Source organism: Helicoverpa armigera, chromosome 22, assembly GCF_030705265.1.
Source record: "Helicoverpa armigera isolate CAAS_96S chromosome 22, ASM3070526v1, whole genome shotgun sequence".
NCBI lineage: Eukaryota > Metazoa > Arthropoda > Insecta > Lepidoptera > Noctuidae > Helicoverpa > Helicoverpa armigera.
In genome coordinates this window covers 8,998,190-9,014,207 of record NC_087141.1, presented here as the reverse complement: position 1 = coordinate 9,014,207, position 16,018 = coordinate 8,998,190, and the positions used below count along the sequence as shown (strand labels likewise).

At 43.8% G+C, this 16,018-nt stretch overlaps 2 protein-coding genes across 3 annotated transcripts in view; both read left to right on the top strand.

The window, feature by feature from the left end:
- Nucleotides 1–107: 107 nt before the first annotated feature.
- LOC110373664 (protein Red) lies at nucleotides 108–12,199 on the top strand. The gene is made up of 11 exons (XM_049842943.2): nucleotides 108–420; nucleotides 568–765; nucleotides 1,068–1,131; nucleotides 1,281–1,355; nucleotides 1,717–1,821; nucleotides 2,057–2,121; nucleotides 2,597–2,837; nucleotides 4,766–4,913; nucleotides 8,516–8,722; nucleotides 9,633–9,799; nucleotides 10,648–12,199. Exons 1-11 carry the CDS (start codon nucleotides 269–271, stop codon nucleotides 10,720–10,722), a joined length of 1,497 nt encoding a protein of 498 aa, XP_049698900.2. The 5' UTR covers nucleotides 108–268; the 3' UTR covers nucleotides 10,723–12,199.
- A 925-nt stretch (nucleotides 12,200–13,124) lies between these two features.
- Nucleotides 13,125–16,018, top strand: part of LOC110373667 (serine/arginine repetitive matrix protein 1) — a 42,391-nt gene continuing 39,497 nt past the window's right edge. For both annotated transcript variants that reach the window (XM_049842948.2, XM_049842949.2), the window contains exon 1: nucleotides 13,125–14,456. In XM_049842948.2, the coding sequence (XP_049698905.1) occupies nucleotides 13,260–14,456 (1,197 nt within the window). In that variant the 5' untranslated portion in view covers nucleotides 13,125–13,259. The remainder of the gene's footprint in view (nucleotides 14,457–16,018) is intronic.

Sequence of the window (16,018 nt, the reverse complement as noted above, 5' to 3'; positions counted from 1 at the left end):
CATGGCATAAAAAATCACAAGATAAAAGTTATTTTCTCTGGTGTCTTTAATTAATGCTCAAAAGACTTGGTTTCGAATGCGGATGCTACAAAATATGCTGAAAAAATCTATCTGTCAAAGTAAATATCAATGTTGTTTCCAAGGGTCGTTTTGCAATGCGTTAATTAATAAAATATTGTAGACTTGATTTGCGCCCTCCTGTAGTGAAGTTACAGCAGCGGCATAGCCGCAAAATTTAACAGAGAAGTTTGAAACAAAAACCGTAAAAATGGATGACAACAGCGTGGAGCAGACCCCAGCGTCTCAAAGGCTTACAAATGAAGACTTTAGGAAGCTGCTGATGACTCCTAGGGCTACGCCCGGGGGCTCCGGGGGCTCCCACCCCACGGGCTCGGTGCGAGAAGCCATGGCCAATGCTGGGTAAGTCATTTTTTGTAGGTATTTTCGGCATCAATATTCATGTCCATTATCGGTGATTATTCCTGAAGTTCAAGTAAGGAACTATTTCTACTCCAATCAGATGACTTACAGACCTACTAAAGATGACTAAATGTCCAAAAATTCCAGGTCTATGCAGCCTCCCGCTGAGAACAAAGGTGAGCTTCGACGAAAGAAGAAGTCTTACTATGCTGCACTGAAAAAGCAGGAAGATAACAAGCTAGCTGAATTAGCTGAGAAGTACAGAGACCGGGCGCGGGAGAGGAGGGACGGCGTCAATGAGTTGGGGCCTATGGATCCAACCAGCAACACTAGCAGTGCTTACAGGTTAGTTTTTCATTAACTCATTATGCATTAAAGTCCCACAGGCTTCGCAGGCTCGTATGAATCCTCACTCTAATTGCCTGATGTCAAAAAGATGGTCCCACAAAGAAAAACTTGCAAGAAACCTCATGAACTCTATATAGTGCCACTCTTGAATGGTGACATTTTTAAGGATAGACCCAGGGCTTTTCAGAGGGGTCTAAAGTCTGGTTAGAACTTAGAGTTAGGTTAGCTTTGTAGGCTAGGCTTAAACACTGTTGGTAAATACTAAGAAAGGTAATATAACAGTATGCATATCTTTGCAGAGCTGTAGCACCGGATTTGAAATCGGGAATGGATGCCAAAGAGCGAAGAAGACAACTTATTCAGGTTTGTATATTCATATTTATGAAATAAGTATGATAGTTCAAGTTCATTACAATCATATTGTAGGTTATGAATACATTTGACATGTTTTTTATAATATGTAAGCCTAATATTGAACTGAACATTTTCTTAATATTTTTTTCGTTTTACAGGAATCCAAGTATCTTGGAGGTGACATGGAACATACCCATTTGGTGAAAGGTCTTGATTATGCTTTGCTGCAAAAGGTATTATTACTATTAATTGTTAATATTTACTTTCCCCTGTAATTTCATCAGTGTCCCAAGCAAGAAAACTCAAATTTTGATAGTAAAATATACTTTATGTTATATATTTAAGCTATATTACTGCCAAGGGGTATTGGGTTGCCCAGGTAACTGTGTAGAAGAGTTGAGATAGGCAGTTGCTCCTTGTAAAACACTGGTGCTCTGCTGCATCCGGTTAGACTGGAAACCAACCCCAAATGAGTTGGGAAAAGGCTAGGCAGACGATGAAGCTATATTATTGCCAAGTTAAAACAAAATCCATTCAGTAGCTTTCAATTGTAGCAAGAAGGTAAATATTAAAAAATTGTTGTGTTGTCTGCAGGTGAGATCTGAAATACAAACTAGGGAACAGGAGCAGGAAGCTGAAATGGAACGTCTTGTCACGGCTCCCGTGGAACCCGTTAAAGAGAAGAAAGAAGTGCCTGTGGTATGTGCAATATTTTACAGGAAAAACTTATTATTTTTAGGTATAAACATTAATAACTATAAAACAGCTGCAATTATTTCATTTTTTTTGAGAAATTTGCCATCCTCTTGTATTGAAAAAGTATTCACAAAGAAATAATAAATTATTTGACGCCCTTGTAATGTAACACAAAGGAAATTAATAACACTTTGTCTTCTGAGAAGATATTGAAAAAAAATTAAATGCTTTCTTATAGGAAGAAGAGATGCAGTTTGAAACGACAATGGCGAAAAATATCTACAACATGATACAAGAACAGAAGTAAGTATTAAGTTACTCATTGACTTGTCATGACACTATTGTAGAAACAAAATTATTTTATTTTAAATCTTCTAACATTTATTTCGGTTATGTTTATTTGCAATACATAGGTACCTTCTCAAGTTTCATTCTGTTTTGTTATTTACATATATTAATGTAATAAAAAGGAAACATTATTTTGTTAGTTTGTACACTAAAAGCTCTAAGAATCGATTTTAAAAGTTCAGTTTTAAATTGATATTTTATTTATTTATTTATTTAATGCTTCTGCACATTTCGTACAAGGCGGACTTAACGTCATAGGCGTTTTCTGCCAGTCTACCTTTGGGTGGTGGAGAAAAAGCTGTGGTAGGTGTGGTATCCACGTACAGGCAGAAGTTCCCCCAGAATGTGGGTGAAACCGCCGGAAAACAGCTTGTTCTGTATATGCATACTTCTATAATCATGTAATTAAACTTATTTCCTTCATTTACAGGAACAAAAAAATCATCCGCAACGAGATGTTCGGTCCCGGCCGCATGGCGTACGTAGTAGAACTAGACGAGGAAGCTGGCGCCGACAGCGACATACCCACAACCCTCACCAGGAGCAAGCACGACGTGCCTGATGCCGCAGCCCCGGCCGCCAGTGCTGCCGGCGACCTGGTGCTGGACAAACTGGCGCAGATCTTCTCTTACCTGCGACACGGCAGACATAGGAAGCTCAAGAAGACCAAGGTATGTCACCTTCAGTCCCTGATGCCGCAGCCCCGGCTGCCAGTGCTGCCGGCGACCTGGTGCTGGACAAACTGGCGCAGATCTTCTCTTACCTGCGACACGGCAGACATAGGAAGCTCAAGAAGACCAAGGTATGTCACCTTCAGTCCCTGATGCCGCAGCCCCGGCTGCCAGTGCTGCCGGCGACCTGGTGCTGGACAAACTGGCGCAGATCTTCTCTTACCTGCGACACGGCAGACATAGGAAGCTCAAGAAGACCAAGGTATGTCACCTTCAGTCCCTGATGCCGCAGCCCCGGCCGCCAGTGCTGCCGGCGACCTGGTGCTGGACAAACTGGCGCAGATCTTCTCTTACCTGCGACACGGCAGACATAGGAAGCTCAAGAAGACCAAGGTATGTCACCTTCAGTCCCTGATGCCGCAGCCCCGGCTGCCAGTGCTGCCGGCGACCTGGTGCTGGACAAACTGGCGCAGATCTTCTCTTACCTGCGACACGGCAGACATAGGAAGCTCAAGAAGACCAAGGTATACTATCTACGATTAGTAACTTCCACTAGGAGTAGACGCGATATGCCTGATGCCGCAGCCCCGGCCGCCAGTGCTGCCGGCGACCTGGTGCTGGACAAACTGGCGCAGATCTTCTCGTACCTGCGACACGGCACACATAGGAAGCTCAAGAAGACCAAGGTATGTCACCTTCAGTCCCTGATGCCGCAGCCCCGGCCGCCAGTGCTGCCGGCGACCTGGTGCTGGACAAACTGGCGCAGATCTTCTCTTACCTGCGACACGGCAGACATAGGAAGCTCAAGAAGACCAAGGTATGTCACCTTCAGTCCCTGATGCCGCAGCCCCGGCCGCCAGTGCTGCCGGCGACCTGGTGCTGGACAAACTGGCGCAGATCTTCTCTTACCTGCGACACGGCAGACATAGGAAGCTCAAGAAGACCAAGGTATGTCACCTTCAGTCCCTGATGCCGCAGCCCCGGCTGCCAGTGCTGCCGGCGACCTGGTGCTGGACAAACTGGCGCAGATCTTCTCTTACCTGCGACACGGCAGACATAGGAAGCTCAAGAAGACCAAGGTATACTATCTACGATTAGTAACTTCCACTAGGAGTAGACGCGATATGCCTGATGCCGCAGCCCCGGCCGCCAGTGCTGCCGGCGACCTGGTGCTGGACAAACTGGCGCAGATCTTCTCGTACCTGCGACACGGCACACATAGGAAGCTCAAGAAGACCAAGGTATGTCACCTTCAGTCCCTGATGCCGCAGCCCCGGCCGCCAGTGCTGCCGGCGACCTGGTGCTGGACAAACTGGCGCAGATCTTCTCTTACCTGCGACACGGCAGACATAGGAAGCTCAAGAAGACCAAGGTATACTATCTACGATTAGTAACTTCCACTAGGAGTAGACGCGATATGCCTGATGCCGCAGCCCCGGCCGCCAGTGCTGCCGGCGACCTGGTGCTGGACAAACTGGCGCAGATCTTCTCGTACCTGCGACACGGCACACATAGGAAGCTCAAGAAGACCAAGGTATAATATCGTGATAGGCTGATATCCAGGTGAACCACATAACACAAGTACAGGACATAGCCAAAAGAAAACCTGTACAGCATATTTTCTTAACATCTCATCATATACCTCTCCACTTACCAAGTAATATATGAACTATTCTAATATAAACTATACTGGGCCTGCTGGAAGAGATTTCTTAAGAAATACGGAGTACCTTTGCACTTGATAGTTATATTTTTTCCTGTATCGTCAACTATATACATAAACACATAAGAAGTGATGAAAAGTGGGCGTTTTGGGGGCTATCCTTTGTAAATTTGATCTTTAAAAATTGCTGATTTTCAGCCTACTTTGAATTAATTATCTTGATCTTTTGGTAAATACATAAACTGATGATCAACCTGCTCCCCAGGATAAGGCATCAGAGAAGGGTCGAGCCGACGACTCGATCTACGGCGAGATAGGCGAGTACACCGCGGGCGAGCGGCACGAGCGACGCGAGGACAGGCCCAGGGCGGGCGGGTACTTTGATAAACCCGCTGATGCTGATAAGGATGACGGTATGTACCTTTTGTAGTAGGTTTGTAGGTTAAATATTAGTGCTCCTAGTATAATATTTTGTTTGTAATCTATACATATAATAAATCTGTAGAAAAGTAATTTTTGTACATTGAAGAAATTGACAAAAAAAATAGCCAGCATGTTAAAGAATAACTAACAGAACCCATTTCCATCATTTTTGTCATTTTTGTCTGTTTGTCTGTTTGTTCGTTCGGGATTCACGTAAAATCTACGAATTAAATGCAGACAATGCTTATATACAAAAATTCTACGTAACTTGGGGTATTACTTAGTTTTTGTTTCATCGAAATCGATTCACTTTATCAAAAGATATGATAAATTTTGTGAATTCAAGATGTAAAATATTACGACACGCAATCTATTTGTCAAAACTGTACATTTGAATGTTGTACTTATATTAGTTGATCGGCCTATTATTAATCTTTACACAGAAAATCACACCTTTATAAGTAACTTCGGAAGAAAAAAATATGAAAATTTTGTTTAGCCAAGGTTAAAGTAGCTCCATCTGTGCTAAATCTGTGGTAAATAAAATACATCAAATTAGTCAAAGGAGCGAGGTGGTAAATGACAATATTACCATACATTCTTTATAGAGGATTATTATTTCAACAGATGGAGTTGTGTATTTTCCGTAATTCACCATATTTTAACACGTAGTGTAATTTTTCGATAGACATTTCAATAGTGTTTGTCAGTTTGCCGTGCCACATCAAAATCCAACTATAATTATTACCTTGATGAAAAGAAAATTAATAGTTTTCAGCCAAATTTAAAACGGTGCCATCTAAATTATTTTTTGAACATTATGTCAAAAATGATGACTTTAGTGGAACAATTAATTATCGTTTAAAGTTACAGATGGAGTTCATATCAGGATTTTTTCATAAACATAGTTTAGCTTATCTTCCACTAATGTGCTGGCCTTAAAACAAATTACTTTGAGTGAGTAGTATTAAGTAGACCTTAATTATTTTTTCTGATGCAAAATATGTAAACTTAATCCTAGAAGAAATGAGGGTCTATCTCTCGCAAGCGCTGCTAAGCGTGAGGTAGGTAATGTAGGATTCTGTAGCTTTAAAAACAAGAACAGATACAAATGCAGATAAGAAATGGGAGCTTTCTCTATTTAATACCATACACACGTAAAATGCTTTATGCGTCTGAAAACGTACAAATTACGCGCCGCATACCAGAGACATGCTTACTTTCAACTTCTGATCGCAAGTACACTGTTCACGATTACGAACAGTCTCAGTACGACCCGAGCCAAGTCTAAAAAAATACCTTTTATATAAAACTACGTTTGATGTCATTTAATCACAAATCTAAAGATAGAATTGTTCTCTGTTGCAAAACCTATCCACCTATATCCTATCCTAATCCAGAATGCATTGCAGGTGTGCATAGCACAAAAACCAATGGTATCCTATTCGAGAAGTCAAAAGAGTTGATCTGCCAACGTCGCCATCAGAATTACATTCATCGTTGAATGAGGTGAATAAATTTTCAGAAACCACAATAACAGTAGGAGCCAAAGCGTATTATCGCTTCATAGAGCTCTGATTGGCCCCAGGTGACCAAGTCAGGTCTGATTTGTTCGTTCATCAGATCTTTGAAAGTGTTTCGGTGGATACTTACTGTCGTCCTGTTTACGTGTGACACAAAATATACGTCCTCCGCAAGAGCAAAATTTTCCCGGTGTGCGGTAGTGACGCACAGTATACAACACTTATGTTTCTTTTGATTTGCTGGCTCCACCAAAAAATGACAAATTGCGAGCGCTCATTTTTAAAATCTTGGCAAAACTGCAGGTTTCAAGTACGAACACATGAAGTGGACTCTCACAGATACGTACATTTTGCCTATTCGTGAACTAATGCAAACATTTCGATGGAGTCCCGGCTTAGGCCACCACATTAGGCGTGCGCGATCCTCGGGCGTGTGAGTAGCGCGGGCGCCGCGCGTGCGTCGCGAGCGCGTTGCATGAGCGTCGCGTTTTGCTGCCCTGCGGCGTTTGCAGGGCGCTCGCGGCGCGCACGCGCCGCTCTCCTTGACGTTTAACTGCTAAGGCGTTTAGCGAGCGGCGGGGATAGCGGGCGAAGGGGTAAATACGCAACTTGAGCGCCGCGTGCTCGCCGCGAGCGCGTCGCTTGCACTCTTCACACATGCCGCAGGGCAGCAAAACGCGACGTTCACGCAGCGCGCTCGCGACGCCCGCGCTACTCACACGCCCGAGGATCGCGCACGCCTAATGTGGGGTCAGCCTTACCATAGTGAGTAAGTGAAACTATCCTACCCTATGCGCCTGCTGATAATGATGACTCATTTTATCATCCATCCAGCTATTCCCCAACTATGTTGGTGTTGGCTTCCAGTCACCGAATCTGTTTGAGTACCAATATTTTGCTTGGAGCGACTACCTATCTACCTATCTTCAATCCAGTCAACTACACAAGACGATATCCATGGTAAGACTGAAAGACTTTCTGGCTTCTGATTAGTCGCAGCAGCTGCAGAAAATTTACAAATGACAGCTTTGTCAGACTCAAAGCATATAGACATAGATTATAGCTGTTTCCTGTGAAAATTACTTACGCACCATACGTAATAATTTTCCAAATTGGCTGACTAGATCCAGAGATATTCACAACGTCACAAAATTTACTTCTTTCGTTTAGATAAATGGTCACATCCACAACACAACCTTGATCAATGAATCTATGCTACTGCTAAGTCATCATCCTCCGAGCCTTTTTCCCAATCATGTTGGGGTCGGCTTTCAGTCTAACCGGATTCAGCTGAGTACCAGTGCTTTACAAGAAGCGACTGCCTATCTGACCTCCTCAACCCAGTAACCCGGGCAACCCGATACCCCTTGGTTAGACTGGTGTCAGACTTACTGGCTTCTGACTACCCGTAACGACTGCCAATGATGTTCAATGACACCTATGACATCTATGCTACTGCTAAGTGCTAATCCTAATTATACTGTCACGTGAAAGAATGCACCTACGGGATAAGTAGTATTTTGACTATTCTATATTGCCCACGCAGACGAAGTTGCGGGCAACAGCTAGTCTTGTAAATAAGACTGTACTTATGACGATGTAAAATTTCACTTATAGCTGTTTAGTATAACTCCGGTGACTATTTAGTAAGATGTTCGTAGGAAAAATTTAAATTAATAGTAAAACTTTGGGTGTAAAAGTATTTCTTGTTTTGATGACATGTTTCTTGCGACACACTGTAAAATCATAGTCTGAATAGAGCTATATGGCTTATTGGAGAAGGGTAAGGAATATATCGTAAACTATTATATACCTACTACTACCTACTCGCATCCCGTGAGAACTACTGCCCGTACCCGAATGAAGTAGGTAGGCCTAAAATATATAATAAGTACTCGGCAATAATGTAGCTTCCTAGCAGTGAAAAAATAATAAAATTACAATCGGTTAAGTACTTCCGGAGCCTTTTTGATTCTTTCCTCTTTGTAATATAGATTATAGAGATATAAAATAGATTAGACAAAAAAATTAATTCAATAAACTACAGCTACTTACTAACTTTTTTCCAGAATACCTACCAGCAACAGAACCAGTGGGCCGCATCCGAGAAGAGAAGTCAGTCCGGTCAGCCGCCCTGCTGTCCCGCCTGGCGGCCGAGCCCGAGGGCTACGCCGAGTGCTACCCCGGCCTGCGAGAGATGGACGACGCGATCGACGACTCGGATGATTCCGTCGATTATACCAAGATGGATGCAGGCAATAAGAAGGGACCTATAGGTAGGTTTTGCTTATTTATGCAACTAAACTTAGGCAGCCAGGAGGTCGCGTCCAAGTCGCATACCAAGATAGATGCTTGAAATAAAAAATAATGTACAGGTAAGTTTTATTGTAAAATATCACAAAACTTAAGGCAGTTAAGACGATTATACCAAGAGCGAAGAGAAGAGAAGAGATCATGCAGCCAGGAGGTTGCGCCTACTTCGATGGCTTCATAAATATATACCAAGATGGAAGCATGGAGTAAGAAAGCGCCTATATATAGGTAAGTTTTGTTGTAAAATACCAAAAAACTTAGGCAGCCAGTGTGTCGCATCCGAGAAGAGAAGTCAGTCCGGTCAGCCGCCCTGCTGTCCCGCCTGGCGGCCGAGCCCGAGGGCTACGCCGAGTGCTACCCCGGCCTGCGAGAGATGGACGACGCTATCGACGACTCCGATGATTCCGTCGATTATACCAAGATGGATGCCGGCAATAAGAAGGGACCTATAGGTTTGTTTTGCTGTAAAATAGCACTAACTTGAGCAAAGGTATGAAAATATCTTCTAAATTGCTTTATTAGTAAAGCCAAGAACAGACCCCATTATCTGTAGAAATACTCTTATTTTTCATCGTAAGTTTATTCCACATTGTGCATTATATGAAATTGTTATGAACAATGTTACTAAATTACCTACACAGAAAATTCAAGCGAAAATGTTTATCTTATTAATATAATTAGGACAAATCGTCATAATCACACGTAATGAATTTTCACAGATAATGAATTTTCAAAATTCAACTGACGCTCAGTTTAACCCTGAATTTTTGTTTCTTTTTGCCATATCACTTGAAGTTTTGGTTCCTCTCGAGTACAAATCTTTTGCGACCATTTCTGCATCAATGGCAACACTAATTCTTCCTTACAACACAGGTCGCTGGGACTTCGACACCCAGGAAGAGTACTCAGCCTACATGAGCAGCAAGGAGGCGCTGCCCAAGGCCGCCTTCCAGTACGGCGTCAAGACGCAGGACGGACGCAAGACCAGGAAGACCAAGGACAAGAGCGAGAAGGCTGAACTTGATAGAGAGTGGCAACAGGTATATAATATTTAAGTAATGAACAGGTGAAATGTTCTAAAAAATGTGTTGGTTTGTACATATTTGGAAACGACGACATATACGGTTCTTTGCGCTAAAAAGCTATTTTTACAAAAAAAAAAAAAAAAACATTTTTATTTCTTATGAAAATGTCGTAAGTGTATAGTTATCGGCACGGATATTTGGAAGCGATTTATTGGTTTATTGCCTTATGTGTACAGTGCGCAAAGCGATCCCCACTCTTCCGCCGAGAGCTCAATATCCGTACTTAAGGGACACTTAATACACTTATGCCCATTTTCACCAACAAATACCTAAATTTAGGGATCCCCTAAGAGCATTTACGGAACACTTAATAAGAATTTCGTTTTCACCAAAGTTTAGGTGTCCCTTATACATAGTTATTTATGTCAAAATTGGGAGAGCCCTTATTCTAAGTGGCACTTAGATTAAGAGATTGTTGGTGAAAACGGGCATTAACATTTCAGGGGAAGAAATAAGATCTGCTTTTGAGATGACTTCTTCCTAGAAACGCAATAAAAAAATAAATGCATTTCCGAAATTTTCACTCTAAGACGACTATTTATAGACTTATGCCCATTTTCATCAACAAATATCTAAATTTATAGGTCCCCTAGGAGCATTTAGTGAACACTTAATACGAATTTCGTTTTCACCAACGTTTAAGTGTCCCTTATAACCTTTATTATTGGGGGAGCCCTTATTCTTAGTGACACTTAGCTAGGGAAACGTTGAGATTGTTGGTAAAAACGGGCATCAGTCACACAACTTAAAAAAACTTATTTCTCTCCAAACATCATTTTTGATTCTAAAATATATTGTTACAGATCCAAAATATAATTCAGAAACGTAAAGCGCCGCAGCCAACGGAAGAGCCTTCGTATAAATCCGCTAAATACTAGCATCCGACCGACCCGTAGGCGTAGTTCTCCTACGCCTAGAGGACTTTCCTACGGTCGTAGGAGATATCGGATATTTAGATCGAGTGTTTTAAGGATAGTGTGTGATATATACGCTAAATACATAATGTATAAATTGGTAGTTTATTAGATATTTTGTTTGAATGATAACGTGACATTTAATAGAGATACCTTCGCCTAAATCCACCAAATACTGCCCCGTACCCGTAGGCGTACTTCTCCTACGTGCCCGTCGTAGTAGTAAGCTGTGTCATGATGACCTCGATGGCGCAATGGTCACCACGCCGGACTGCCGAACCTTGAGTTAACGCGTTCGATCCCCGGTTCGGTCGACATTTGTGTGATGAGCATGCTTGTTGGCCGTGGTCTGGGTGTTACAATATGTATTTATAAATATGTATATATGTAGCTATATGTAGTTTATCAGTTGGGTTAGCACCCATAACACAAGTTAAATAATAACTTACCATGGGGCTAACCGACCGTGTGTGAAAAGGTGTCCCGACATTATATATTATATATATTATCAGATATGTAGGTCGGGTAATCAGCAGTGTGTGTGAAATACCTTTCCTACAGTGGTAGGAAGATTCCAGAGCTAGGAGTGATATTGACCACGATTTTTTAATAGGGTATTACGCACTATGTACGCTAAGCTCACATTTTATAATGTAAAGAAATTGTTATATATTTTGTAGCCCAGATGCATTCTCCAAGTCATCTAAAAGCAGTCCAGAGATTGGATACCATTGTTCAGTCAGTTTGCTTTGGCAACTTTTTCAAATTTCTTTATGGCATACATAGGTAATAAGTACATAGTACATGATGATGATGATGATACATAGTAAAAGTGCGCTATATATCGCTTAAAATAGACATCGGTAAAAATAGACATTTGAAATAACAAAAATTCCCGGAAAGCCAAATTTTGGTGGAGAGCTTGGGTTTACCATTAAAAATGATAATAATGTTAAAAGTCTCAATCGATCCTATGTGTGCGTCAAAAGTTATTACGTTTTATCAAAGAAATCATTTTAGGAAAGTTTAAAATTCACATAGGTACATAATTCAGATTTTATATACTTCTCTTTCCACCTTATTTTAGGTAAAATGTTCTTAAAAAAGTGTGTTTTAAATCACATTACTGGGTCTGTAACTTGTATTATGTGGTAACTAATTATACTTTGCAACTTATTATGAATTTTATCAAAACATGTAACAAGTGTTCTTTCTATTCAGGAATTCCAACAGTAGTTGAATCCTTAAATTTTTTAGTATTTGCGCTTGCGCAGATAATTATGTACAGGATTGTACGTAAGTAAAAATAAATAATGAGTGAAGTGGATAGTATGCCTGACAATAGTGTAATCTATAATTTGTATAGTTATAGATTTTGTGGTAAGACATGAAGTTAATATTGTACATAGACTATTAAACAATATAAAGTGTTGAAAGCAAACCTTGTTTTATTTATTTAGTTACTTTTCATTTTAGTTCAATTTAAAATGATTTATTGAAACTTGGCTGCAATACAACTTTTTTTATGTAAAAATTGCTGTTACCTCACTATCAATACCACATTCTTAATTACAATATCGTTTTTCTTAAAATAACTGTTAACTTTTAAATAAATAATTGAACGTGAAAATTTCATAGTCAATTGTTTAAGAAAATTGATATTAATGCTGTTGGTGAACTTAGGCCTAAGAGTTTTGTTTAATTTTCTGCTTATCTGCTGAAAATCTTTGAGTTTTGTATGCACTAAGTTTCTATTGATTTTCTTTTTCCCTCTGCATCCATTAAAACTGAGTTAATGAAGTTAAAGAATCTTAATGAGTCACCCACCACAATTAGGGTATTTTATGTGTTTCGATTAAAGAACAAGATATATTTTACGAGCAGCGAGGAATGTTAACAACTCCGTGTGATCCTAATTGTGCGACTAATAAGAGATAAAGCATTGTTCGCAATAACGAGTTACAGTGATCGGCCTGTCTTTATTACAAGTTCACACGAACCGCCCGTTAGCCAGCGAAGGTCCGACGTTCGGTCAAACAATGACCCAATTGACGTGAAATGGAAACTGCATAGAGAGTGCAACACGGACGTAGGTGCAGTGATGCAGCCAGCCAGCCCCGCCGGGACATGTGCATCGCGCGACCTTCAGGTTTCACTGCCGCAGGACATTCCGTCACGTCGCCGCTGACGTGGAGAGAAACGCGCCCAAATTCGCGACGACGCGCCTGACACAATGCCGGTTCATCGGCACCGCGCCGTCCGCACTCCGCGCCCTCCGCCCCCGCCGCCCCCTCCTCCCCGCCCCCGCACCCACACCTGCGTGTGCGCAGGTACAGCCTGCCCCCCCCCGCCCCCGCCGCCGCGCCCGCCATCTTGAATTCCGCTCACTGAGAGCCGCGGCGAGTCGCGGCGAGCACGTACCGGTCCGCGCGCGAACCTAACGCGACAATATTTGTGTTTTCAAGTGATTCAGTGTGATGTTGTGATAGTGCAGTGACGAAATGGAGTCGACGCCGATATGTCGGTGCCGCGTGCTCTACCTCGGCTCGGCCGTGCCGCAGCAGAGCAAGGACGGACTGCAAGGCATCCAGGAACCGCTGCGCGAGCTGTACCCGGACAAGGGCGCCACGAGCGGCGGCATCGACTCGTGGCTGTCCGTGTGGTCCAACGGCATCCTGCTGGAGAACATCGACGAGAGCGGCTCCCGCGTGGCGCGCTTCTTCCCCATCTCCAGCCTGCACTACTGCGCCGCAGTGCGCCGCGTGACGGTGGAGGCGGCGCCGCGCTTCCTGCCGCTGGACTCGCCCTTCGCCCGCGCGCCGGCGCCGCGCCGCCCGCCGCTGTTCGCGGCCGTGCTGCGCCGCACGCAGGGCATCAAGGTGCTGGAGTGCCACGCCTTCATCTGCCGCCGCGAGGCCGCCGCCAACGCGCTCGTGCGCTGCTGCTTCCACGCGTACGCCGACAGCTCCTACGCCAAGCGCCTCGAGGCCGAGCGGGCGCCCTCGCACCTGCCGCCCGATCCTGACGAGGAGCTGGAGGCCTACGACGGCGACGAGAACCACAAGGTGTGGGTCGGAGACGCCGAGCGCGACGATGCTAGCGACGACATCCCGCACCCCGCGCGTGCGCCGCGCCCCCGACAGATCACACGACCTGCCTCCGTGCCGCCACCGCCGCCGCCGCCCGAGGAGCCTAAGAAGAAGACCGCCACCGCTAAGAAGACGAAAAAGAAGTCTTCGGCATCAGCTGATGAGTTATACGCGGGGCCAGCGCCTATGATGAACGGGCGGTCGCTGGGCCGAGCGCCGCCGGCCTGGGCCGCCGCACATCCCATGGTACTAGTGGCACATCCCGCCGCTACGCTGCCTCACGCTCGCCCAGCGACACTGGGTCACCGGGGCCGCGTGCCGGCCGCGCTGGCCGCGGGGCCCTTCCCGCCGGGGCCGCCGGGCCCCCCGGGCCCCGGGCGCGGGCGCCTGCAGTACGCGACGGTGGACCCGCGGCGCTCGAAGCCGCCGCCGGCCGCGATGAAGGCGGCGCAGAGCATGACGGGTCTGGAGGCGGTGGAGGACGCGGGCGGCATCTACAGGAAGAAGGGCCATCTGAACGAGCGCGCCTTCTCCTACAGCATCCGACAGGAGCACCGCAGCAGGTCGCACGGCTCTCTCGCCAACCTGAAGTTTGCAGCTCCACCTGAGGTACGTGCTCTTTACTTCTACACATAGTTTTCCTACATCTCCCTTTTTTAGCGTTTTATTGCTAAACAACGGAAAACTATAGGCTGCCTTTAAAGGGTGTCGAAGACCGGCCGCGTCAAGGAAGGCACTAAAGTCCGCATTCCGAGACAACCGGTACTCGCACTAGCAGGGATTCAAACCTACGTTACGCGTAAGATTTCCGCTTCTTTGCCATCGTTGGCTGTTTAACCCTTCCACTATAAATATTCATGGGGCAATCGGTCCCATACGCGGAGGGTCAAGATAATAAAATGAGTGGTCGCAGCAGCTTTCTCTATAATGAAGTGGATTCGCTAACAAAGGGTCGGCGCGGTCCCGCCGTGTTACGTCATCGATGTGTGTATGTGTGTGTGAGGCTGTGTGTGTACGTAATTAACGTGTCAAGAGCGATTGCTTGCAAAATTGTTTTTGATGAAGACGGTACTTTAGGGTCTCTGAATGTGGGATGTTTGAAAAGAATTGTACCTAAGTAAGATTGCTCAGGTGTAACATGATTTCGATTCATTTTCATAGCAAATGTAATCTGAGTAGAATACGTTTCTATACGATATATTTAGCTACAAAGTCTAGGCTACCTACATGTTGAAATAAAGATAGTTTTTACAATGATCACGAGTGTGCCGAGGTGTCTTACAAATGACCTTCGTGCCTGCAATTTAAATGTATTTAACAGATTATTCTAGAAGCCAATAACTAGCGTGGTTAAATATAAAATTTCAAACTCAGTAAACAATGTAAGGATTTTAACTTCTACAGAGATTGAAACATTCATTCTTGAAATCTTCAGCGAGATCATTCATAACAACTTGCTATTTGTTTATTTTTGTTACTTTGTAAGCTAAGAAACATTGTGAAAAATAGATCTTATGAAATGCCAAAGTATGTGGGTCGATCGATCAAGGTTAAGCAACGCTTCATGCGGTCACTCCATGGATCAGAAGGCGCAGCAAATTTGTAGGTTCCGGCTGTCATTTGAACATCTTTGGCAGTAGATACGGGTAGTCAGAAAGTCCGACAAAGAGCCACATCAAGGGTAAGCCGGGTAACTGGGTTGAGGAGTCACATAGGCAGTCGCCCTATGTAAAACACTGGTACTCTGCTGATTCCTGATAGATTGGAAGTTGACCCCAAAGTATAGTTAGGAAAAGGCACTGACCTCTATATTTACCACTGGACTTTGATTATATAGGTATATGTCTAGATGTAGCGTCGAGTGCGCGCAAGCGTGGAAAAAAATGTCAATGTACTGTTCATCGACATTAGCTTTCCTGTCAATCAGAACAGATCGTGCCGCTTAACTGTCAAAACGTATTACGCGCGCTAACTAAAATACAAATAACAGAGGTAAAATGACGACATGTGCAATTAAAGTCTGCCGGAATTATAAAGGAAGGCTAAAAAGTGCCAATAACATCACCTATCATCGGTAACCGACCCAGAAAATAAATATTTGTTTTTTGTAATTATGTTTATTAAATCACGCCATATTGTATCAGTGTTGCCAGTTTCTGTTTTTCATTTTC

Coding starts and splice junctions, on each gene's coding strand:
- LOC110373664 (XM_049842943.2), top strand. CDS start 269: ATGGATGACAACAGCGTGGAGCAGACCCCAGCGTCTCAAAGGCTTACA. Junction 421..567: donor GAAGCCATGGCCAATGCTGG/GTAAGTCATTTT, acceptor CAAAAATTCCAG/GTCTATGCAGCCTCCCGCTG. Junction 766..1,067: donor AACACTAGCAGTGCTTACAG/GTTAGTTTTTCA, acceptor ATATCTTTGCAG/AGCTGTAGCACCGGATTTGA.